This window comes from Taudactylus pleione, unplaced genomic scaffold (assembly GCF_031769625.1).
Source record: "Taudactylus pleione unplaced genomic scaffold, aTauple2 ptg000229l, whole genome shotgun sequence".
NCBI lineage: Eukaryota > Metazoa > Chordata > Amphibia > Anura > Myobatrachidae > Taudactylus > Taudactylus pleione.
The window spans coordinates 2,919,617-2,942,931 of record NW_028284631.1 but is presented as its reverse complement, the minus strand read 5'-3'; the positions used below and the strand labels follow the sequence as shown (position 1 = coordinate 2,942,931).

At 47.1% G+C, this 23,315-nt stretch overlaps 1 protein-coding gene across 1 annotated transcript in view; it reads left to right on the top strand.

Moving 5' to 3' along the window:
* ANO7 (anoctamin 7) overlaps window positions 1-23,315 on the top strand; it is a 202,114-nt gene that overhangs the window by 134,564 nt on the left and 44,235 nt on the right. The window contains exon 17 of the mRNA XM_088479281.1: window positions 2,076-2,173. Within this exon, the coding sequence (XP_088335407.1) occupies window positions 2,076-2,173 (98 nt within the window). The remainder of the gene's footprint in view (window positions 1-2,075; window positions 2,174-23,315) is intronic.

Sequence of the window (23,315 nt, the reverse complement as noted above, 5' to 3'; positions counted from 1 at the left end):
GCTGGAGAGAAAGGGGGCCAGCAATCCAGCCCACTGATCCTTAGGCCAACTCTCCCGCTCGGCCGTCCTCTCAAAGGCAGTCAAGTATGCCTCCACATCATCAGTCTCTGTCAATTTTTGAAGGAAATGGCTTGCCCTTATGGAGCTGTTTTGAACATTTGGGAAAGCATTTCCAGGCCACGCTGCAAGATGCTGCACCACCTCTTTTAGGACCTCATGGTCCTCATGCTGTTGCCGCCGTGTTTCCTCAATCTCTAGGTGATGTTGCCGCCGTGCCTCCTCAACCTCCAGTTGATGTTGCCACCGTATCTCCTCAGTCTCCAGTTGATATTGCCTGGTAGCTTCTTGCTGTACCCTAGAGGCTTCTTGCTGTACTCTAGAGGCTTCTTGCTGTACTGTTGTCGCTTGTCGCAAGGCCTTGACAATATCCTCCATATTGTTGGGTTTTTGACAGCAACTTTGTAGCCTCATTTACCCAGGACATGTATCAGTACCAGCAAAAAAAAGGAATGTCTTTAACTGAACCAGATTCCACAACTCTGCTGGACTTGTTTCTATGTGTGAGGCACTACAGCTCCCAGCATGTCCCACTGTGCAAAAGCCTCTGCAGAGTATCACACCTGCAGTTTTACTCTGTGTCACATTTAATTTTAGTCCAGACAGACACAGACTTGCTTTCTGCAGAACTCTCAAAGCTGCTGCTGTCTTCACTTATGCGCAGACCATTGTTGCCCGCATTCTCCACCACATGTAGCAAGGTCGGGGAACTGGTACCATCTCCTGGGATAGATGGCACTGTGCAGCAGCTGAGAAATCACACAAACTCCAGTGGTCAGGTGCATCTGGCCTCCGACAGTTTTATTAGGCAATGCAAACAAAATAAACAGAAATAAACACCTTGCCGTCTGGCACTAGCGATACAGAAGTGATCCTAGCTCACTAATAAACAAAGTGTAAGGTTTTTCCAGGTTTAGTTTACCTGCTTTCATCAACCTGATTCTCTCACAGAGACACAAAAGACTGTCCTTTCCCCAGGCAGTGTCTCCCTTTAATGATGAACCTCTCAGCACTAAAAACAGCCACACAGCTGAAAACCCTAATTAGCCTCCTGTGAAGTTAATTACCCAAAAAGATCCTAATACAAACACCTTCCTGAGGTTTCAAAAGACATAGGTCAGGAATCTAGGACAAATATACCTGCCTTCCACTATGATGCCAGTGACCTTGTCACACATGCAAGCACCTTCTGACATAGCATTGCTTTAATAAAATGCATTTATGATGTGGGGGAAACTACCTGGTACAAAGCTTGACATTTGGTAGAATTGTTTTCAAGCTATGAGCGGTCAAGATAACACATTAGGATGATTGTACATGTGAGCAATCATTTAGATTATATTGTTTTAAACAGGATGTACTTATGAGACTGGCGGCTGTGATGCTGCAGGTCTCAATACTGCCGGGAATCCCAACAAGGGACTTAAGATAGGTGTCAAAATACTGACTTCTATCTTAATCCCGAACCCGGAACGCCGAAGGATGCCAGCCCGAACGAGGAAAGTCTGGGGCGCCCTTAGCGTTAGTCATGGGGGGGTGAGGTTTAGGGAACGTAGCGGGGTTAGTGTTAGGTTTTGGGGGGGTTTAGGTTAGGAACCCCTAGGGTTAGGCGCCACTCGGGGGGGGGAGGGGGCTTAGGGCTAGGCACTAAGGGGGAGGGATAGATTTAGGCATGAAGAAGGGAGACTTAGGTTTAGGCACTAACGGGGAAGGTTAGGGTGTGGGGTGGTTAGGGTTAGGCTACAAAAAGGTGGGTTAGGAGGCAAAGAGGGGAGGGTAAGTATACTTACCCGACCCCTGTCGGGATACCAACCATCAGGATGCCACTGTCAGTGCCCCAGCTCCAGTAATTTTTTCTGTAATCTTTCAAAGTACAATCGCGTTTTCAAGTAGATAAAACCATTAATCAATGAAAGTACCATGGGCCATGGCAGTGTGGTTCTGCAGCTTCCAGCCATTGTGCTTTTCACTATTATTGTAACAAAACCTTCCCATGGTCTTTGCTGTCTGTATTGCAGTGTAACCCAGGAGGTTGCCTAATTGAGCTGGCTCAGGAGCTGCTGGTTATTATGGTGGGGAAGCAAGTTTTGAACAACATAAAAGAATGTGTAATTCCGTGAGTATGCTGAATTTATCTGTGTAAACATTCCGTTTTGGTGTCTGTAGCCGTGTAGCTGCCTTTCACCTTGGATCTGCCTATGGGACTCAGGAGATGATTCTGTGTTGGAATCAATGCAAAAAAAAGGCAAGTAAATGTGTAGGATGGCAGAGCCATGCTGTATTCCATATTTCTTCTTCAGGGCCCACAGCTTCGTTGGTGTCCCGCAGGAGCTGGATCACCATTTTTAACAGTGGGGTTGCTTCAAGCAGCCCAAGCTTTTTTTTAGAATTTATATTTATTTCTAGTGTTTTTACTACTGAGCAGCAGCAAAAGACTGTCCCTTGGATGTCTGTGCTGCTGTTCGATCAGCCCTCCGGGGGTCCGGGGGCTGGCTAGCAGGCTCCCTGGCCCCAGACTGCAAGAGAAATCCAGGGGACAGGTAAGGCTGACCCTCACTTGCAGGGGCCCGCGTCTTTACGCAGTCTAGCCTTCGGTCTCAGGAAACAGACAGGAGGCGCGGGTGTGGACACGGTGCACCCATGACTCCACTAGACCACAGGGGCATTAATATACTGGCGGAGGGCATATTTAGAGGCCAGGGGACCCAGTGGTTAACGTCAGCATGGGGAGAAGGCGCTCTCCCTGCAGCCCCTCCTCCAGTTCAGGGCGCCATTCCACTGCGGTCTTGCTGCTTCCCTGAGTGGCTTCTCCCTCCGCCCCCTCAGAGATGCGCGGCAGACATTTTCTGCTTCACAGGTCTCCAGGAATGCTGGGTCCAGTCTCCATGTATACCTCTTCCACGGGCCAGGTTATACAGCGCTATATCCTATGGTCTGTGTTGATTGTAGTGCCAATTGCAGATACATAGTGGTTTTTTTCTGCATTTGTATGTGACTTGTGCTAGCGCTGATCTCTACTTTCTATACTGTCCAGCTTATACCTTTCTCTTTATTCTAATATACCTTGACATAATAAAGTATTGGGGGTTCTATATATTTGTGAGGGCTATTACATATTATATAGCCCGGTTGCACACTACAACTACACTGTGTCATATTACACATACTGCAGAGTGTTCACTGCACTGTATCACACTGTGTATTTTGTTATCTTGTGGCTATGGCTGGCAGAGGAAAGAATAACAAGCAGGCTGATGCTGCTCCTCCTACTCTGGTGTCTTGTAAGTCCTGCTCAGTGGGTTTAGCCCCAGTGGACCTCATTCAGGATGACTAATTGTTACACAGCCCCAGGTCCCTGAGCCCCAGTGTCTCCTCCTCATGACCCACCCTGGGCTGCCTTCTCTCAGGTGTTGGCAAAGATTACAGACCACTTAGCAGGCCCCGTGGTAGCCCCCCATGTGGGATTGCCACAGCAGGTACTCCCTGCAAATCCTTTGCCTCCCCCATGGGTACATGTATTGTCTACCTCCATTTGGCTATTATCTCTACGGTTTTTTCAGCAAATACTGCAAAAAGAAAAGCCTTTACCTACTAAATGTGCTCTGTTATCTTCCCAGTCCACCCAGTTATCTTATTCTGAGATATCATCTGGGCAGGCAGAAGACGCAGATCTCTCTCACTCTGGACCTCATTCAGAGTCAATCGCTTGCTGCAAGCGATCGCTCTGAATGAGGGCGGCCGCTTACTTTTTTAAGTGCCATCTCCTGGTCGATCGCTAGGCTGTGGGTTACCACCCACAGCTCTTGCGATCAACCAGGGTGATGGTCGCGATGGTCAAGACCATCGCGACCATCGGGGCTTGCGACGAGACCCTAAGGTTGGGTCTCATCAACCGCAAGCCCCAGGGAGCTTCCTTCTCTGATCGAGCAGGAAGCTCCCCACTGACATCATTGCTGATGTCAGTGGGGCCGCCCCCAAATGGCAAGCGTTCCAACGGGAACACTTCCGTTTGGCCTGCCACGCCCCCTGCCCGCCTCCCAAATGGGGCGAGCTGTCACTCATCATCAACAGCTCACCTTCTTTGGTGTGAGACCCATAGCGACGGAACGCCCGTCGCTAGCCGGGTCTCGCGCATGCGCACGTCAGAGCCGGCTCCGACGTGCGCATGCCCAGTGGGGAAACATCGACCCGGTTGCGAGCGCTCAGCACTTGCGACCGGGTCTGAATGACTCCCTCTTACTCCATCTCAGGAGATGAGGAGCCACCCTCTAAATTAAATATACCTGCTCTGGTGAGAGCTGCAAAATCTATTTTACAAATAGAAGAGGATGAACCTGCTCCTAAAAATAAAAAAAACACTTTTTAAACATCAAAATTGAGTTTTACCAGAGTTCCCTCACTCTGACCAGCTATCTGATCACATGAGTGAAGTTTGGAATATGCCCAGTAAAAGGTTTCAAATTCCAAAATGTTTAAGTTCCTTTTACCCTCTTCCAGCTACTGATTGCACTAAATGTAAAGTTCCCCCAGCAGTGGATTCTCATGTAACATGTCTGGTTAAGAATGCCACCTTACCCATCCATACTGCAACCTCCTTCAAGGAGACTACAGATAAACGTATAGAAGCTTGTCACAAATCTATGTACTCTCTTAATGGAGCTATTACTCGTCCTGCTAGGGCTATGGCCTGGGTGGCAAAAGCCATTGAGAGTTGAGCAGAGGCTCTAGAAGAGACATTTCCGCCTGATGCTTCAAGAGAACAACTATCCTACATATCTCACATTAGAGGTGCAGCCTCCTACATGGGAGAAGCAGCTATGGATACCGTTCTCCTGGCCTCCAGGATATCTGCTACTTCGGTAGTGGCCCGCTGTATTATTTGGCTCTGTTCCTGGAAAGCAGATTCAGACTAAAAAAGGGGTCTGGAGTCTCTATCTTATCCTGGAGATATCCTATTTGGTCCAGAATTAGATAAAATTGTGACTACTTTGGCAGCTTCCAAGACGGCGTTCCTGCCCTCTGCATATAATACAAAGCCTTGGACATCATCCTTTCGGTCGTTTTGCCCTCAAGGAAAAGCTAAGGGTCAGTCCTTTCCACAGGAGCAGGCATCAGCCAAGACCTCCAAGCCTAGGGCCAAACAAGTCTTGGCTACTAGACGTCCACCTGCCAAGTCTGAGGATAAGCCTACATCCTGACGGGGCGGGCCTCTCCCTGAGGTTCCCAGGGTGGGAGGCCGACTTCTTTAATTCGTCCAAGTTTTGGTGTCAGACCACATCAGATGCCTGGGTAAGAGAAGTGGTCTCCCACGGAAATGCCCTATCCTTCCTAAGGCGAGCCCCCCTGCAGTTCTTTTGCACAGGACCTCCATCGGACCCAAGCAAGGCCCTGCTGCTCCAAAAATCCATTCAGCTCTTACTGAATTCAGCAGTCACAATGCCGGTACCCTACTCACAATGAGGCAAGGGCTATTATTCTACCCTGTTCCTGGTTCAGAAGTCCAACGGGTCTCATCGGCAAATCCTCAATCTCAAATATCTGAACAAGTTTATCAGGGTGCCCAGGTTTCGTATGGAAACCGTCTGCTCTATTATCCTAGCTATGGAGCCTGGGGATTTTATGGTGTCTCTGGACATTCAGGACGCTTACCTACATGTACCTATAGCGCCTTCTCATCAACAATATCTCTGGTTTGCTATCCTACAGCAGCATTACCAATTTCAGGCTCTATCGTTTAGCCTCTCAATGGCCCCTCGGGTCTTTACCAAAATCATGGCAGTTATGGCGGCCTATCTTTGTCGTCAAGTGATCAGACTACTCCCGTACTTAGACAACCTCTTGCTGTTGACCAGCTCCCCAGAGATTCTTCACCACCATCTGCAGGTAACAATTTCCTTCCTACAAACGCACGGTTGGCTGATCAACTGGAAAAAGTCTTCCCTGACACCTTCTCAAAGAATGTTAATCTAGGAGCCCTCTTGGACTCTCACATTCAGAGAATATTCCTAACAATAGACAAGATCTCATTAATACAACACAGAGTGCGCAGACTGCTCTACAGTTGCCGAGTGTCAATTCATGATGCAATGAAGATATTGGGATCAATAGTGTCCACCTTCGACATGATGGAGGTCACTCAGTTTCACTCCAGGCCCCTAAAATGCCTGATCCTATCCAGGTGGAATGGGCTACCCCATCTACATCGATCCCAGACGATGGGCCTCCCCCTGGAGGTACACCTGTCCCTAGCCTGGTGGCTACAGACATTCCATTTAGACAAGGGTCGCCCCTTTTGGATCCCAGACTGGGCTCTCCTCACCACGGACGCAAGCCTCTGAGGGTGGGGCGCAGTGACCGGCCAGCACTTCTTCCAGGGCCGCTTGACCTCAGTCGAGGCAGGGTTGCCAATCAATGTCTTGGAACTTCGAGCCATCTACAGAGCTCTCACTCTGGCTCAGGATATTCTTCAGGGCAGGCCAGTACAAGTACAGTCCGACAACGCCATGGCAGTGGCTTATAACAATTACCAAGGAGGCACTCGAAGTCGGGTAGCAATGGTAGAAGTGTCCTACATTCACACATGGACCGAATGCCATCTCCCAGCCATCTCCACGGTATTCATCCCGGGAGTTCTCAATTGGGAAGCAGATTTCCTCAGCCGTCACGATGTGCATGCAGGAGAGTGGTCTCTACATCCAGAAGTCTTTCAGCTCCTGGTGGACAAATGGGGTCTGCCGGATGTGGATCTCATGGCCTCAAGACACAACAACAAACTTCCAGTACATGGAACCAGGACAAGGGACCCTGACACAGCCTTCATGGATGCATTGTCAGTGAAATGGACCTTCCATTTGGCATATCTATTTCCATCAATATCCCTGCTTCCTCGAGTTCTTCGAAAGTTCATACAGGAAGGGGGCACAGTTCTCTTGATAGCTCCAGCTTGGCCCAGACACCATTTGTCAAAGTCTCTCCATAGACGTTCCTCTTCAACTTCCTATATGAGTAGACCTGTTGTCTAAGGGTCCATGTCTACATCCGGACCTAGCCCGTCTGTCTTTAGCGGCTTGGCACTTGAGACATCCCTCCTAACGGCTAAGGGATTTTCCAGCTAAGTGGTCCAGACCATGCTCAGAGCCCGTAAACTGGTCTCAGCCAGGATTTATCACAAAATATAGCATACATATTTCCAATTATGTGCTCAGAAAAACTATGACCCTCAAGTTTTTAAGGTGTCGAGAATTCTTGCCTTTCTTCAGGCTGGATTGGATCTAGGCCTCCGCCTAGCATCTCTGAGAGTCCAGGTCTCTGCTTTGTCCATCTGGTTCCAGCGCAGACTTGCTCCTATACCGGATGAGTACACCTTCCTGCAAGGTGTTCTATGTATACAGCCTCCCTTTGTCCATTTGTCCCTTCTGTGGCTCCATGGGATTTGGCAGTGGTGCTCCAAGCACTTCAGGAACCTCCATTCAAACCCCTGGAATCAGTGGATGTCAATTTCCTCACTGCGAAGACTCTGTTTCTTCTGGCTATCGCATCTGCCCATAGGGTATCGGATTTAGGGACGCCTTCATGTCACTCCCCCTTTTTAATCTTTCATCGGGACACAGCTGTTCTTAGAACACACACGGGCTTCCTTTCCAAGGTGGTTTCTCGATTCCACCTAAATGAGGAAATTGTGGTTCCGGCCTTTCAATCACCAGATCTTTCGGCAGATGAGACATCTTTGGATGTGGTCCATGCTCTGAAGATCTACATGAACCGTACTACTTCATCAGGAAATCGGACTCCTTCTTCATCCTATATGGATTCCAGAAGAAGGGATGGCTGGCTAACAAACAGACTCTGGCCACATGAATTTGCATGACTATCTCACAGGCTTACTGTGTCGGCTACAGAATCTGCTCATTCAACTTACTCTGTGGGTCCCTTGCTGGCAGACCGGCTTGGCGCCTCCGCTGAACAGCTATTGAAAGCGACCATCTGGTCTTCTGTCCACACCTTTCTTAGGTTTTATGCCCTTGAAACATTTGCCTCTCAGGATGCTTCCTTCGGGTGTAGGGTTCTCCCATAAGCTCAGGAGCGTTCCCGGTCTTGAACAACTGCTTTGGGACATCCCCATTGTCTCCATGTGGAGCCCTATGGACCCTGAAGAAGAAAAGGAGAGTTATGGTAAAACTTACCTTTGTTAACTCTCTTTCTTTCGAAGAACATGTGGTCCATAGGGCACCCGTCCTGACGCACCTGGCTTCTATGGGTTTCTTCTCTTGGTCACTTGTTTCCTTCCCTGTGTGCGAGTGTGATTCTTCAGTGTACCAGTCTTCCTTCTCTCCTCTCCTGCCTTGGAGGGATGTAGTCAGCATCCCAGCGTGCGGGATGCCGACGGTCTAAATACCGGCAACAAAATCCCTACAGGTTGGGATCCAGGCACCAGTATCCTGACCACCGACATCCCAAAGGTAAGTATCGGGTGTTAGGGGGAGGTTAGGGTTAGGGTGCAGAGTTAGGGTTAGGCACTACGGGGAGAGTTAGGGTTAGGCACCCAGGGAGGGAGGATTAGGGTGCGGGGAGGGACTAGGTTAGGTTTAGGCACTAGGGGGGAGGTTAGGCTTTGCCACTAGGGGGGAGGTTAGGGTTAGGCACCAAGAAAGGAGGGTTAGGGTAGGGGCTAGGAAAACACTTAATGTTGCTCTTTATGGGTGTCGGGATTCTGTCTGTCGGGATGCTGCTGTTGGTATTCTGACCATGGACTTCGAAGAAAGAAAGTTAACAAAGGTAAGTTTTACCATAACTCTCCTTTTATAGCAGATTTATAATGTGCAGAGAGATTTAGATTTGGGAGAGGTGTGTCTTAGCACATATCAAAATTGCAATGTAAAAATAAAGCTGCCCAGCATTTGTGGCTACATGTAAGAGCAGCCAGTATTTACCCTGCGTGTAAAATACGTAAATATGTGTGCATCCTCTATATTGCAGCGTGGTTTGTCCATATACAAAGATACTTGCTTTCTTTGCTGTTTTCCCAACTAAGAATCAAGCCCTCAGGGAACAAAACATTAGCACAATCTTAATAAACAGAAGAGCAATCCATAATCCTGTCAGTCGGCCGCTGTTAGGGCTGGATGTAGCCTAGGCCATCTTGTAGCTTCTTCCAAAGGAACAACAAGTAGTGTCGTTCTCAAACTTTTATTATTGTTTGTAATTCCTTTGGACTAAAGAAAGAAAACGCCGCATGGATTAGTAATGTAATAAAGATGTGAATGAGGGCTTTGGGCAGGAGAGGAATAGCAGCTTCTGCAAATCAAAAAAGAGACTGATGTTGGGATAGATGCGAAATGTGCCTGAAAAAAAGATGCACTTTGCACAGCCCAGAGACATATTAGCCCAATGGGTAGAGAATGGCATGTATTACCAGTTTACTGCTACAGGCATATCAAAAGACCTTTTACTAGCAATATCAGTCTCTACTAAGATACCAATAAAAGGGGTGTCTTGCACGCTCCTCCCCACACCGTATGCCCAGGGCCGGATTAAGGCTTGTGGGGGCCCCAGGGCAATTTAGCTGTGGGGGCCCCATTCATACCACACAGAGCCAAGCCTACCCCCCCTTTCTCCCCCCTAAAACCCCACACAAAGACACCACTCACACATAAACAGTATACACACACTAACACATATATAAACATTAACACATACATACACAGTATGCACACCAACACATATGCAAAATATCACATACATACATATTGTACATACATACACACACTAAAACAGTACACTTACACTTGAAGCAGCAGCAGGTTGCAAAAGAACCCGGCACCTTCTCAATTCGTTAGGCGACGTCCCCCCCGTGATTGATGACGCGATTCGCGGGGATATGGGTGCGGGGCTTGCCGTATTGGCTCCGCCCCCAATGCGGCCAGCTGAGGCATCGGCGGGGGTCGGAGGGATTAATAACAGTGAAGCAGGCCCTCTCTCTCTTCATCGCCCTCCCCTCTTTGATTTTGAAGCATACACTAAGGGCCTTATTCAATTTGAGGCAAAAAGTCACAGTCCGGACTTTTCGCCATCATCGCCGTTTTTAGTAGGGATAAAGTATCGGGCGCGTGCCCGCTTATCCCCGTTTCCAATTAGGAATCATCGAAAACGGGACCCGGTGGAAAGGTAAGTATTGAAAAGTCTAGGCAATTTTTGGGAAATCATCCCGCCACCCCCCAAACGATGGTCTGACATGGGGGATCACTATGGGTACCCCCAAATTGGCCTGCTAAAGGTAATTTGGGTTTTTTAAATGCTCGCGGCAGGTGCTTTAATGCGTTTTTAAACAAGTGGTGAAGAATAGCATTTTGCATAATTTTTTGGGGAAAATAACTTGTCCCATCAAATTTGGGGTACATAAAAATGGGTGCTAGCAGATCTGACTCTATTTTGCTAGTTTTTAACTTTGTTCCCCATCTTTTTTTTTTCTACACCCCATAACGAAACCCCTTTTTTTGGAGTGTCCTAGGCTACTTTTTTAATTTTTTATTGACAGATTATTTTTAGGGGACATTCCAAAGGATGCAGGCTTAATCCACAATTCTGCACTTTTTTTCGACACCTTGTGAACACCTTGAGCCACAGAGCTCCGAAACGTTGGATTCTTTTTGTGACACCATTTCATATATTTGATTAACATCAGTCTCTGAGTGCCGCAGTTTTTTGTTTTATATATTTATATATATATATATATATATATATACTGTATATACACAGACACAGTATATATACATACAGTCAGGTGCATAAATATTGGGACATTGACAGAATTTTAATATTTTGGCCTCTGTTCACCACCACAATGGCTTTGAAATGAAACAAACAAGATGTGCTTTAACTGCAGACTTTCAGATTTAATTTGAGGGTAATTACATCCCAATCAGATGAACGCTGTAGGAATTACAACGGTTTCTATATGTGCCTCCCACTTTTTAAGGGGCCAAAAGTAATGGGACAAACTAAACAATCTTAAATCTAACTTTCACTTTTTAATACTTTGTTGCAAATCCTTTGCAGGAAATTACAGCCTGAAGTCTGGAATGCATAGACATCACCAGACACTGGGTTTCATCCCTGGTGATGATCTGCCAGGCCTCTACTGCAAATGTCTTCAGTTCCTGCTTGTTCTTGGGGCATTTTCCATCCCCGTCAGCCAAGACCTCCAAGCCTAGGGCAAACAAGTCTTGGCTACTAGACGTCCACCTGCCAAGTCTGAGGATAAGCCTACATCCTGACGGGGCGGGCCTCTCCCTGAGGTTCCCAGGGTGGGAGGCCGACTTCTTTAATTCGTCCAAGTTTTGGTGTCAGACCACATCAGATGCCTGGGTAAGAGAAGTGGTCTCCCACGGAAATGCCCTATCCTTCCTAAGGTGAGCCCCCCTGCAGTTCTTTTGCACAGGACCTCCATCGGACCCAAGCAAGGCCCTGCTGCTCCAAAAATCCATTCAGCTCTTACTGAATTCAGCAGTCACAATGCCGGTACCCTACTCACAATGAGGCAAGGGCTATTATTCTACCCTGTTCCTGGTTCAGAAGTCCAACGGGTCTCATCGGCAAATCCTCAATCTCAAATATCTGAACAAGTTTATCAGGGTGCCCAGGTTTCGTATGGAAACCGTCTGCTCTATTATCCTAGCTATGGAGCCTGGGGATTTTATGGTGTCTCTGGACATTCAGGACGCTTACCTACATGTACCTATAGCGCCTTCTCATCAACAATATCTCTGGTTTGCTATCCTACAGCAGCATTACCAATTTCAGGCTCTATCGTTTAGCCTCTCAATGGCCCCTCGGGTCTTTACCAAAATCATGGCAGTTATGGCGGCCTATCTTTGTCGTCAAGTGATCAGACTACTCCCGTACTTAGACAACCTCTTGCTGTTGACCAGCTCCCCAGAGATTCTTCACCACCATCTGCAGGTAACAATTTCCTTCCTACAAACGCACGGTTGGCTGATCAACTGGAAAAAGTCTTCCCTGACACCTTCTCAAAGAATGTTAATCTAGGAGCCCTCTTGGACTCTCACATTCAGAGAATATTCCTAACAATAGACAAGATCTCATTAATACAACACAGAGTGCGCAGACTGCTCTACAGTTGCCGAGTGTCAATTCATGATGCAATGAAGATATTGGGATCAATAGTGTCCACCTTCGACATGATGGAGTTCACTCAGTTTCACTCCAGGCCCCTAAAATGCCTGATCCTATCCAGGTGGAATGGGCTACCCCATCTACATCGATCCCAGACGATGGCCCTCCCCCTGGAGGCACACCTGTCCCTAGCCTGGTGGCTACAGACATTCCATTTAGACAAGGGTCGCCCCTTTTGGATCCCAGACTGGGCTCTCCTCATCACGGACACAAGCCTCTGAGGGTGGGGCGCAGTGACCGGCCAGCACTTCTTCCAGGGCCGCTTGACCTCAGTCGAGGCAGGGTTGCCAATCAATGTCTTGGAACTTCGAGCCATCTACAGAGCTCTCACTCTGGCTCAGGATATTCTTCAGGGCAGGCCAGTACAAGTACAGTCCGACAACGCCATGGCAGTGGCTTATAACAATTACCAAGGAGGCACTCGAAGTCGGGTAGCAATGGTAGAAGTGTCCTACATTCACACATGGACCGAATGCCATCTCCCAGCCATCTCCACGGTATTCATCCCGGAGTTCTCAATTGGGAAGCAGATTTCCTCAGCCGTCACGATGTGCATGCAGGAGAGTGGTCTCTACATCCAGAAGTCTTTCAGCTCCTGGTGGACAAATGGGGTCTGCCGGATGTGGATCTCATGGCCTCAAGACACAACAACAAACTTCCAGTACATGGAACCAGGACAAGGGACCCTGACACAGCCATCATGGATGCATTGTCAGTGAAATGGACCTTCCATTTGGCATATCTATTTCCATCAATATCCCTGCTTCCTCGAGTTCTTCGAAAGTTCATACAGGAAGGGGGCACAGTTCTCTTGATAGCTCCAGCTTGGCCCAGACACCATTTGTCAAAGTCTCTCCATAGACGTTCCTCTTCAACTTCCTATATGAGTAGACCTGTTGTCTAAGGGTCCATGTCTACATCCGGACCTAGCCCGTCTGTCTTTAGCGGCTTGGCACTTGAGACATCCCTCCTAACGGCTAAGGGATTTTCCAGCTAAGTGGTCCAGACCATGCTCAGAGCCCGTAAACTGGTCTCAGCCAGGATTTATCACAAAATATAGCATACATATTTCCAATTATGTGCTCAGAAAAACTATGACCCTCAAGTTTTTAAGGTGTCGAGAATTCTTGCCTTTCTTCAGGCTGGATTGGATTTAGGCCTCCGCCTAGCATCTCTGAGAGTCCAGGTCTCTGCTTTGTCCATCAGGTTCCAGCGCAGACTTGCTCCTATACCGGATGAGTACACCTTCCTGCAAGGTGTTCTATGTATACAGCCTCCCTTTGTCCATTTGTCCCTTCTGTGGCTCCATGGGATTTGGCAGTGGTGCTCCAAGCACTTCAGGAACCTCCATTCAAACCCCTGGAATCAGTGGATGTCAATTTCCTCACTGCGAAGACTCTGTTTCTTCTGGCTATCGCATCTGCCCATAGGGTATCGGATTTAGGGACGCCTTCATGTCACTCCCCCTTTTTAATCTTTCATCGGGACACAGCTGTTCTTAGAACACACACGGGCTTCCTTCCCAAGGTGGTTTCTCGATTCCACCTAAATGAGGAAATTGTGGTTCCGGCCTTTCAATCACCAGATCTTTCGGCAGATGAGACATCTTTGGATGTGGTCCATGCTCTGAAGATCTACATGAACCGTACTACTTCATCAGGAAATCGGACTCCTTCATCCTATATGGATTCCAGAAGAAGGGATGGCTAGCTAACAAACAGACTCTGGCCACATGAATTCGCATGACTATCTCACAGGCTTACTGTGTCGGCTACAGAATCTGCTCATTCAACTTACTCTGTGGGTCCCTTGCTGGCAGACCGGCTTGGCGCCTCCGCTGAACAGCTATTGAAAGCGACCATCTGGTCTTCTGTCCACACCTTTCTTAGGTTTTATGCCCTTGAAACATTTGCCTCTCAGGATGCTTCCTTCGGGTGTAGGGTTCTCCCATAAGCTCAGGAGCGTTCCCGGTCTTGAACAACTGCTTTGGGACATCCCCATTGTCTCCATGTGGAGCCCTATGGACCCTGAAGAAGAAAAGGAGAGTTATGGTAAAACTTACCTTTGTTAACTCTCTTTCTTTCGAAGAACATGGGGTCCATAGGGCACCCGTCCTGACGCACCTGGCTTCTATGGGTTTCTTCTCTTGGTCACTTGTTTCCTTCCCTGTGTGCGAGTGTGATTCTTCAGTGTACCAGTCTTCCTTCTCTCCTCTCCTGCCTTGGAGGGATGTAGTCAGCATCCCAGCGTGCGGGATGCCGACGGTCTAAATACCGGCAACAAAATCCCTACAGGTTGGGATCCAGGCACCAGTATCCTGACCACCGACATCCCAAAGGTAAGTATCGGGTGTTAGGGGGAGGTTAGGGTTACGGTGCAGAGTTAGGGTTAGGCACTACGGGGAGAGTTAGGGTTAGGCACCCGGGGAGGGAGGATTAGGGTGCGGGGAGGGACTAGGTTAGGTTTAGGCACTAGGGGGGAGGTTAGGCTTTGCCACTAGGGGGGAGGTTAGGGTTAGGCACCAAGAAAGGAGGGTTAGGGTAGGGGCTAGGAAAACACTTAATGTTGCTCTTTATGGGTGTCGGGATTCTGTCTGTCGGGATGCTGCTGTTGGTATTCTGACCATGGACTTCGAAGAAAGAAAGTTAACAAAGGTAAGTTTTACCATAACTCTCCTTTTATAGCAGATTTATAATGTGCAGAGAGATTTAGATTTGGGAGAGGTGTGTCTTAGCACATATCAAAATTGCAATGTAAAAATAAAGCTGCCCAGCATTTGTGGCTACATGTAAGAGCAGCCAGTATTTACCCTGCGTGTAAAATACGTAAATATGTGTGCATCCTCTATATTGCAGCGTGGTTTGTCCATATACAAAGATACTTGCTTTCTTTGCTGTTTTCCCAACTAAGAATCAAGCCCTCAGGGAACAAAACATTAGCACAATCTTAATAAACAGAAGAGCAATCCATAATCCTGTCAGTCGGCCGCTGTTAGGGCTGGATGTAGCCTAGGCCATCTTGTAGCTTCTTCCAAAGGAACAACAAGTAGTGTCGTTCTCAAACTTTTATTATTGTTTGTAATTCCTTTGGACTAAAGAAAGAAAACGCCGCATGGATTAGTAATGTAATAAAGATGTGAATGAGGGCTTTGGGCAGGAGAGGAATAGCAGCTTCTGCAAATCAAAAAAGAGACTGATGTTGGGATAGATGCGAAATGTGCCTGAAAAAAAGATGCACTTTGCACAGCCCAGAGACATATTAGCCCAATGGGTAGAGAATGGCATGTATTACCAGTTTACTGCTACAGGCATATCAAAAGACCTTTTACTAGCAATATCAGTCTCTACTAAGATACCAATAAAAGGGGTGTCTTGCACGCTCCTCCCCACACCGTATGCCCAGGGCCGGATTAAGGCTTGTGGGGGCCCCAGGGCAATTTAGCTGTGGGGGCCCCATTCATACCACACAGAGCCAAGCCTACCCCCCCTTTCTCCCCCCTAAAACCCCACACAAAGACACCACTCACACATAAACAGTATACACACACTAACACATATATAAACATTAACACATACATACACAGTATGCACACCAACACATATGCAAAATATCACATACATACATATTGTACATACATACACACACTAAAACAGTACACTTACACTTGAAGCAGCAGCAGGTTGCAAAAGAACCCGGCACCTTCTCAATTCGTTAGGCGACGTCCCCCCCGTGATTGATGACGCGATTCGTGGGGATATGGGTGCGGGGCTTGCCGTATTGGCTCCGCCCCCAATGCGGCCAGCTGAGGCATCGGCGGGGGTCGGAGGGATTAATAACAGTGAAGCAGGCCCTCTCTCTCTTCATCGCCCTCCCCTCTTTGATTTTGAAGCATACACTAAGGGCCTTATTCAATTTGAGGCAAAAAGTCACAGTCCTGACTTTTCGCCATCATCGCCGTTTTTAGTAGGGATAAAGTATCGGGCGCGTGCCCGCTTATCCCCGTTTCCAATTAGGAATCATCGAAAACGGGACCCGGTGGAAAGGTAAGTATTGAAAAGTCTAGGCAATTTTTGGGAAATCATCCCGCCACCCCCCAAACGATGGTCTGACATGGGGGATCACTATGGGTACCCCCAAATTGGCCTGCTAAAGGTAATTTGGGTTTTTTAAATGCTCGCGGCAGGTGCTTTAATGCGCTTTTAAACAAGTGGTGAAGAATAGCATTTTGCATAATTTTTTGGGGAAAATAACTTGTCCCATCAAATTTGGGGTACATAAAAATGGGTGCAAGCATATCTGACTCTATTTTGCTAGTTTTTAACTTTGTTCCCCATCTTTTTTTTTTTTACACCCCATAACGAAACCCCTTTTTTTGGAGTGTCCTAGGCTACTTTTTTAATTTTTTATTGACAGATTATTTTTAGGGGACATTCCAAAGGATGCAGGCTTAATCCACAATTCTGCACTTTTTTTCGACACCTTGTGAACACCTTGAGCCACAGAGCTCCGAAACGTTGGATTCTTTTTGTGACACCATTTCATATATTTGATTAACATCAGTCTCCGAGTGCCGCAGTTTTTTGTTTTATATATTTATATATATATATATATATATATATATATATATACTGTATATACACAGACACAGTATATATACATACAGTCAGGTGCATAAATATTGGGACATTGACAGAATTTTAATATTTTGGCCTCTGTTCACCACCACAATGGCTTTGAAATGAAACAAACAAGATGTGCTTTAACTGCAGACTTTCAGATTTAATTTGAGGGTAATTACATCCCAATCAGATGAACGGTGTAGGAATTACAACGGTTTCTATATGTGCCTCCCACTTTTTAAGGGGCCAAAAGTAATGGGACAAACTAAACAATCTTAAATCTAACTTTCACTTTTTAATACTTTGTTGCAAATCCTTTGCAGGAAATTACAGCCTGAAGTCTGGAACGCATAGACATCACCAGACACTGGGTTTCATCCCTGGTGATGATCTGCCAGGCCTCTACTGCAAATGTCTTCAGTTCCTGCTTGTTCTTGGGGCATTTTCCATCCCCGTCAGCCAAGACCTCCAAGCCTAGGGCCAAACAAGTCTTGGCTACTAGACGTCCACCTGCCAAGTCTGAGGATAAGCCTACATCCTGACGGGGCGGGCCTCTCCCTGAGGTTCCCAGGGTGGGAGGCCGACTTCTTTAATTCGTCCAAGTTTTGGTGTCAGACCACATCAGATGCCTGGGTAAGAGAAGTGGTCTCCCACGGAAATGCCCTATCCTTCCTAAGGCGAGCCCCCCTGCAGTTCTTTTGCACAGGACCTCCATCGGACCCAAGCAAGGCCCTGCTGCTCCAAAAATCCATTCAGCTCTTACTGAATTCAGCAGTCACAATGCCGGTACCCTACTCACAATGAGGCAAGGGCTATTATTCTACCCTGTTCCTGGTTCAGAAGTCCAACGGGTCTCATCGGCAAATCCTCAATCTCAAATATCTGAACAAGTTTATCAGGGTGCCCAGGTTTCGTATGGAAACCGTCTGCTCTATTATCCTAGCTATGGAGCCTGGGGATTTTATGGTGTCTCTGGACATTCAGGACGCTTACCTACATGTACCTATAGCGCCTTCTCATCAACAATATCTCTGGTTTGCTATCCTACAGCAGCATTACCAATTTCAGGCTCTATCGTTTAGCCTCTCAATGGCCCCTCGGGTCTTTACCAAAATCATGGCAGTTATGGCGGCCTATCTTTGTCGTCAAGTGATCAGACTACTCCCGTACTTAGACAACCTCTTGCTGTTGACCAGCTCCCCAGAGATTCTTCACCACCATCTGCAGGTAACAATTTCCTTCCTACAAACGCACGGTTGGCTGATCAACTGGAAAAAGTCTTCCCTGACACCTTCTCAAAGAATGTTAATCTAGGAGCCCTCTTGGACTCTCACATTCAGAGAATATTCCTAACAATAGACAAGATCTCATTAATACAACACAGAGTGCGCAGACTGCTCTACAGTTGCCGAGTGTCAATTCATGATGCAATGAAGATATTGGGATCAATAGTGTCCACCTTCGACATGATGGAGTTCACTCAGTTTCACTCCAGGCCCCTAAAATGCCTGATCCTATCCAGGTGGAATGGGCTACCCCATCTACATCGATCCCAGACGATGGGCCTCCCCCTGGAGGTACACCTGTCCCTAGCCTGGTGGCTACAGACATTCCATTTAGACAAGGGTCGCCCCTTTTGGATCCCAGACTGGGCTCTCCTCACCACGGACGCAAGCCTCTGAGGGTGGGGCGCAGTGACCGGCCAGCACTTCTTCCAGGGCCGCTTGACCTCAGTCGAGGCAGGGTTGCCAATCAATGTCTTGGAACTTCGAGCCATCTACAGAGCTCTCACTCTGGCTCAGGATATTCTTCAGGGCAGGCCAGTACAAGTACAGTCCGACAACGCCATGGCAGTGGCTTATAACAATTACCAAGGAGGCACTCGAAGTCGGGTAGCAATGGTAGAAGTGTCCTACATTCACACATGGACCGAATGCCATCTCCCAGCCATCTCCACGGTATTCATCCCGGGAGTTCTCAATTGGGAAGCAGATTTCCTCAGCCGTCACGATGTGCATGCAGGAGAGTGGTCTCTACATCCAGAAGTCTTTCAGCTCCTGGTGGACAAATGGGGTCTGCCGGATGTGGATCTCATGGCCTCAAGACACAACAACAAACTTCCAGTACATGGAACCAGGACAAGGGACCCTGACACAGCCTTCATGGATGCATTGTCAGTGAAATGGACCTTCCATTTGGCATATCTATTTCCATCAATATCCCTGCTTCCTCGAGTTCTTCGAAAGTTCATACAGGAAGGGGGCACAGTTCTCTTGATAGATCCAGCTTGGCCCAGACACCATTTGTCAAAGTCTCTCCATAGACGTTCCTCTTCAACTTCCTATATGAGTAGACCTGTTGTCTAAGGGTCCATGTCTACATCCGGACCTAGCCCGTCTGTCTTTAGCGGCTTGGCACTTGAGACATCCCTCCTAACGGCTAAGGGATTTTCCAGCTAAGTGGTCCAGACCATGCTCAGAGCCCGTAAACTGGTCTCAGCCAGGATTTATCACAAAATATAGCATACATATTTCCAATTATGTGCTCAGAAAAACTATGACCCTCAAGTTTTTAAGGTGTCGAGAATTCTTGCCTTTCTTCAGGCTGGATTGGATCTAGGCCTCCGCCTAGCATCTCTGAGAGTCCAGGTCTCTGCTTTGTCCATCTGGTTCCAGCGCAGACTTGCTCCTATACCGGATGAGTACACCTTCCTGCAAGGTGTTCTATGTATACAGCCTCCCTTTGTCCATTTGTCCCTTCTGTGGCTCCATGGGATTTGGCAGTGGTGCTCCAAGCACTTCAGGAACCTCCATTCAAACCCCTGGAATCAGTGGATGTCAATTTCCTCACTGCGAAGACTCTGTTTCTTCTGGCTATCGCATCTGCCCATAGGGTATCGGATTTAGGGACGCCTTCATGTCACTCCCCCTTTTTAATCTTTCATCGGGACACAGCTGTTCTTAGAACACACACGGGCTTCCTTCCCAAGGTGGTTTCTCGATTCCACCTAAATGAGGAAATTGTGGTTCCGGCCTTTCAATCACCAGATCTTTCGGCAGATGAGACATCTTTGGATGTGGTCCATGCTCTGAAGATCTACATGAACCGTACTACTTCATCAGGAAATCGGACTCCTTCTTCATCCTATATGGATTCCAGAAGAAGGGATGGCTAGCTAACAAACAGACTCTGGCCACATGAATTCGCATGACTATCTCACAGGCTTACTGTGTCGGCTACAGAATCTGCTCATTCAACTTACTCTGTGGGTCCCTTGCTGGCAGACCGGCTTGGCGCCTCCGCTGAACAGCTATTGAAAGCAACCATCTGGTCTTCTGTCCACACCTTTCTTAGGTTTTATGCCCTTGAAACATTTGCCTCTCAGGATGCTTCCTTCGGGTGTAGGGTTCTCCCATAAGCTCAGGAGCGTTCCCGGTCTTGAACAACTGCTTTGGGACATCCCCATTGTCTCCATGTGGAGCCCTATGGACCCTGAAGAAGAAAAGGAGAGTTATGGTAAAACTTACCTTTGTTAACTCTCTTTCTTTCGAAGAACATGGGGTCCATAGGGCACCCGTCCTGACGCACCTGGCTTCTATGGGTTTCTTCTCTTGGTCACTTGTTTCCTTCCCTGTGTGCGAGTGTGATTCTTCAGTGTACCAGTCTTCCTTCTCTCCTCTCCTGCCTTGGAGGGATGTAGTCAGCATCCCAACGTGCGGGATGCCGACGGTCTAAATACCGGCAACAAAATCCCTACAGGTTGGGATCCAGGCACCAGTATCCTGACCACCGACATCCCAAAGGTAAGTATCGGGTGTTAGGGGGAGGTTAGGGTTACGGTGCAGAGTTAGGGTTAGGCACTACGGGGAGAGTTAGGGTTAGGCACCCGGGGAGGGAGGATTAGGGTGCGGGGAGGGACTAGGTTAGGTTTAGGCACTAGGGGGGAGGTTAGGCTTTGCCACTAGGGGGGAGGTTAGGGTTAGGCACCAAGAAAGGAGGGTTAGGGTAGGGGCTAGGAAAACACTTAATGTTGCTCTTTATGGGTGTCGGGATTCTGTCTGTCGGGATGCTGCTGTTGGTATTCTGACCATGGACTTCGAAGAAAGAAAGTTAACAAAGGTAAGTTTTACCATAACTCTCCTTTTATAGCAGATTTATAATGTGCAGAGAGATTTAGATTTGGGAGAGGTGTGTCTTAGCACATATCAAAATTGCAATGTAAAAATAAAGCTGCCCAGCATTTGTGGCTACATGTAAGAGCAGCCAGTATTTACCCTGCGTGTAAAATACGTAAATATGTGTGCATCCTCTATATTGCAGCGTGGTTTGTCCATATACAAAGATACTTGCTTTCTTTGCTGTTTTCCCAACTAAGAATCAAGCCCTCAGGGAACAAAACATTAGCACAATCTTAATAAACAGAAGAGCAATCCATAATCCTGTCAGTCGGCCGCTGTTAGGGCTGGATGTAGCCTAGGCCATCTTGTAGCTTCTTCCAAAGGAACAACAAGTAGTGTCGTTCTCAAACTTTTATTATTGTTTGTAATTCCTTTGGACTAAAGAAAGAAAACGCCGCATGGATTAGTAATGTAATAAAGATGTGAATGAGGGCTTTGGGCAGGAGAGGAATAGCAGCTTCTGCAAATCAAAAAAGAGACTGATGTTGGGATAGATGCGAAATGTGCCTGAAAAAAAGATGCACTTTGCACAGCCCAGAGACATATTAGCCCAATGGGTAGAGAATGGCATGTATTACCAGTTTACTGCTACAGGCATATCAAAAGACCTTTTACTAGCAATATCAGTCTCTACTAAGATACCAATAAAAGGGGTGTCTTGCACGCTCCTCCCCACACCGTATGCCCAGGGCCGGATTAAGGCTTGTGGGGGCCCCAGGGCAATTTAGCTGTGGGGGCCCCATTCATACCACACAGAGCCAAGCCTACCCCCCCTTTCTCCCCCCTAAAACCCCACACAAAGACACCACTCACACATAAACAGTATACACACACTAACACATATATAAACATTAACACATACATACACAGTATGCACACCAACACATATGCAAAATATCACATACATACATATTGTACATACATACACACACTAAAACAGTACACTTACACTTGAAGCAGCAGCAGGTTGCAAAAGAACCCGGCACCTTCTCAATTCGTTAGGCGACGTCCCCCCCGTGATTGATGACGCGATTCGTGGGGATATGGGTGCGGGGCTTGCCGTATTGGCTCCGCCCCCAATGCGGCCAGCTGAGGCATCGGCGGGGGTCGGAGGGATTAATAACAGTGAAGCAGGCCCTCTCTCTCTTCATCGCCCTCCCCTCTTTGATTTTGAAGCATACACTAAGGGCCTTATTCAATTTGAGGCAAAAAGTCACAGTCCTGACTTTTCGCCATCATCGCCGTTTTTAGTAGGGATAAAGTATCGGGCGCGTGCCCGCTTATCCCCGTTTCCAATTAGGAATCATCGAAAACGGGACCCGGTGGAAAGGTAAGTATTGAAAAGTCTAGGCAATTTTTGGGAAATCATCCCGCCACCCCCCAAACGATGGTCTGACATGGGGGATCACTATGGGTACCCCCAAATTGGCCTGCTAAAGGTAATTTGGGTTTTTTAAATGCTCGCGGCAGGTGCTTTAATGCGCTTTTAAACAAGTGGTGAAGAATAGCATTTTGCATAATTTTTTGGGGAAAATAACTTGTCCCATCAAATTTGGGGTACATAAAAATGGGTGCAAGCATATCTGACTCTATTTTGCTAGTTTTTAACTTTGTTCCCCATCTTTTTTTTTTTTACACCCCATAACGAAACCCCTTTTTTTGGAGTGTCCTAGGCTACTTTTTTAATTTTTTATTGACAGATTATTTTTAGGGGACATTCCAAAGGATGCAGGCTTAATCCACAATTCTGCACTTTTTTTCGACACCTTGTGAACACCTTGAGCCACAGAGCTCCGAAACGTTGGATTCTTTTTGTGACACCATTTCATATATTTGATTAACATCAGTCTCCGAGTGCCGCAGTTTTTTGTTTTATATATTTATATATATATATATATATATATATATATATATATATATATACTGTATATACACAGACACAGTATATATACATACAGTCAGGTGCATAAATATTGGGACATTGACAGAATTTTAATATTTTGGCCTCTGTTCACCACCACAATGGCTTTGAAATGAAACAAACAAGATGTGCTTTAACTGCAGACTTTCAGATTTAATTTGAGGGTAATTACATCCCAATCAGATGAACGGTGTAGGAATTACAACGGTTTCTATATGTGCCTCCCACTTTTTAAGGGGCCAAAAGTAATGGGACAAACTAAACAATCTTAAATCTAACTTTCACTTTTTAATACTTTGTTGCAAATCCTTTGCAGGAAATTACAGCCTGAAGTCTGGAACGCATAGA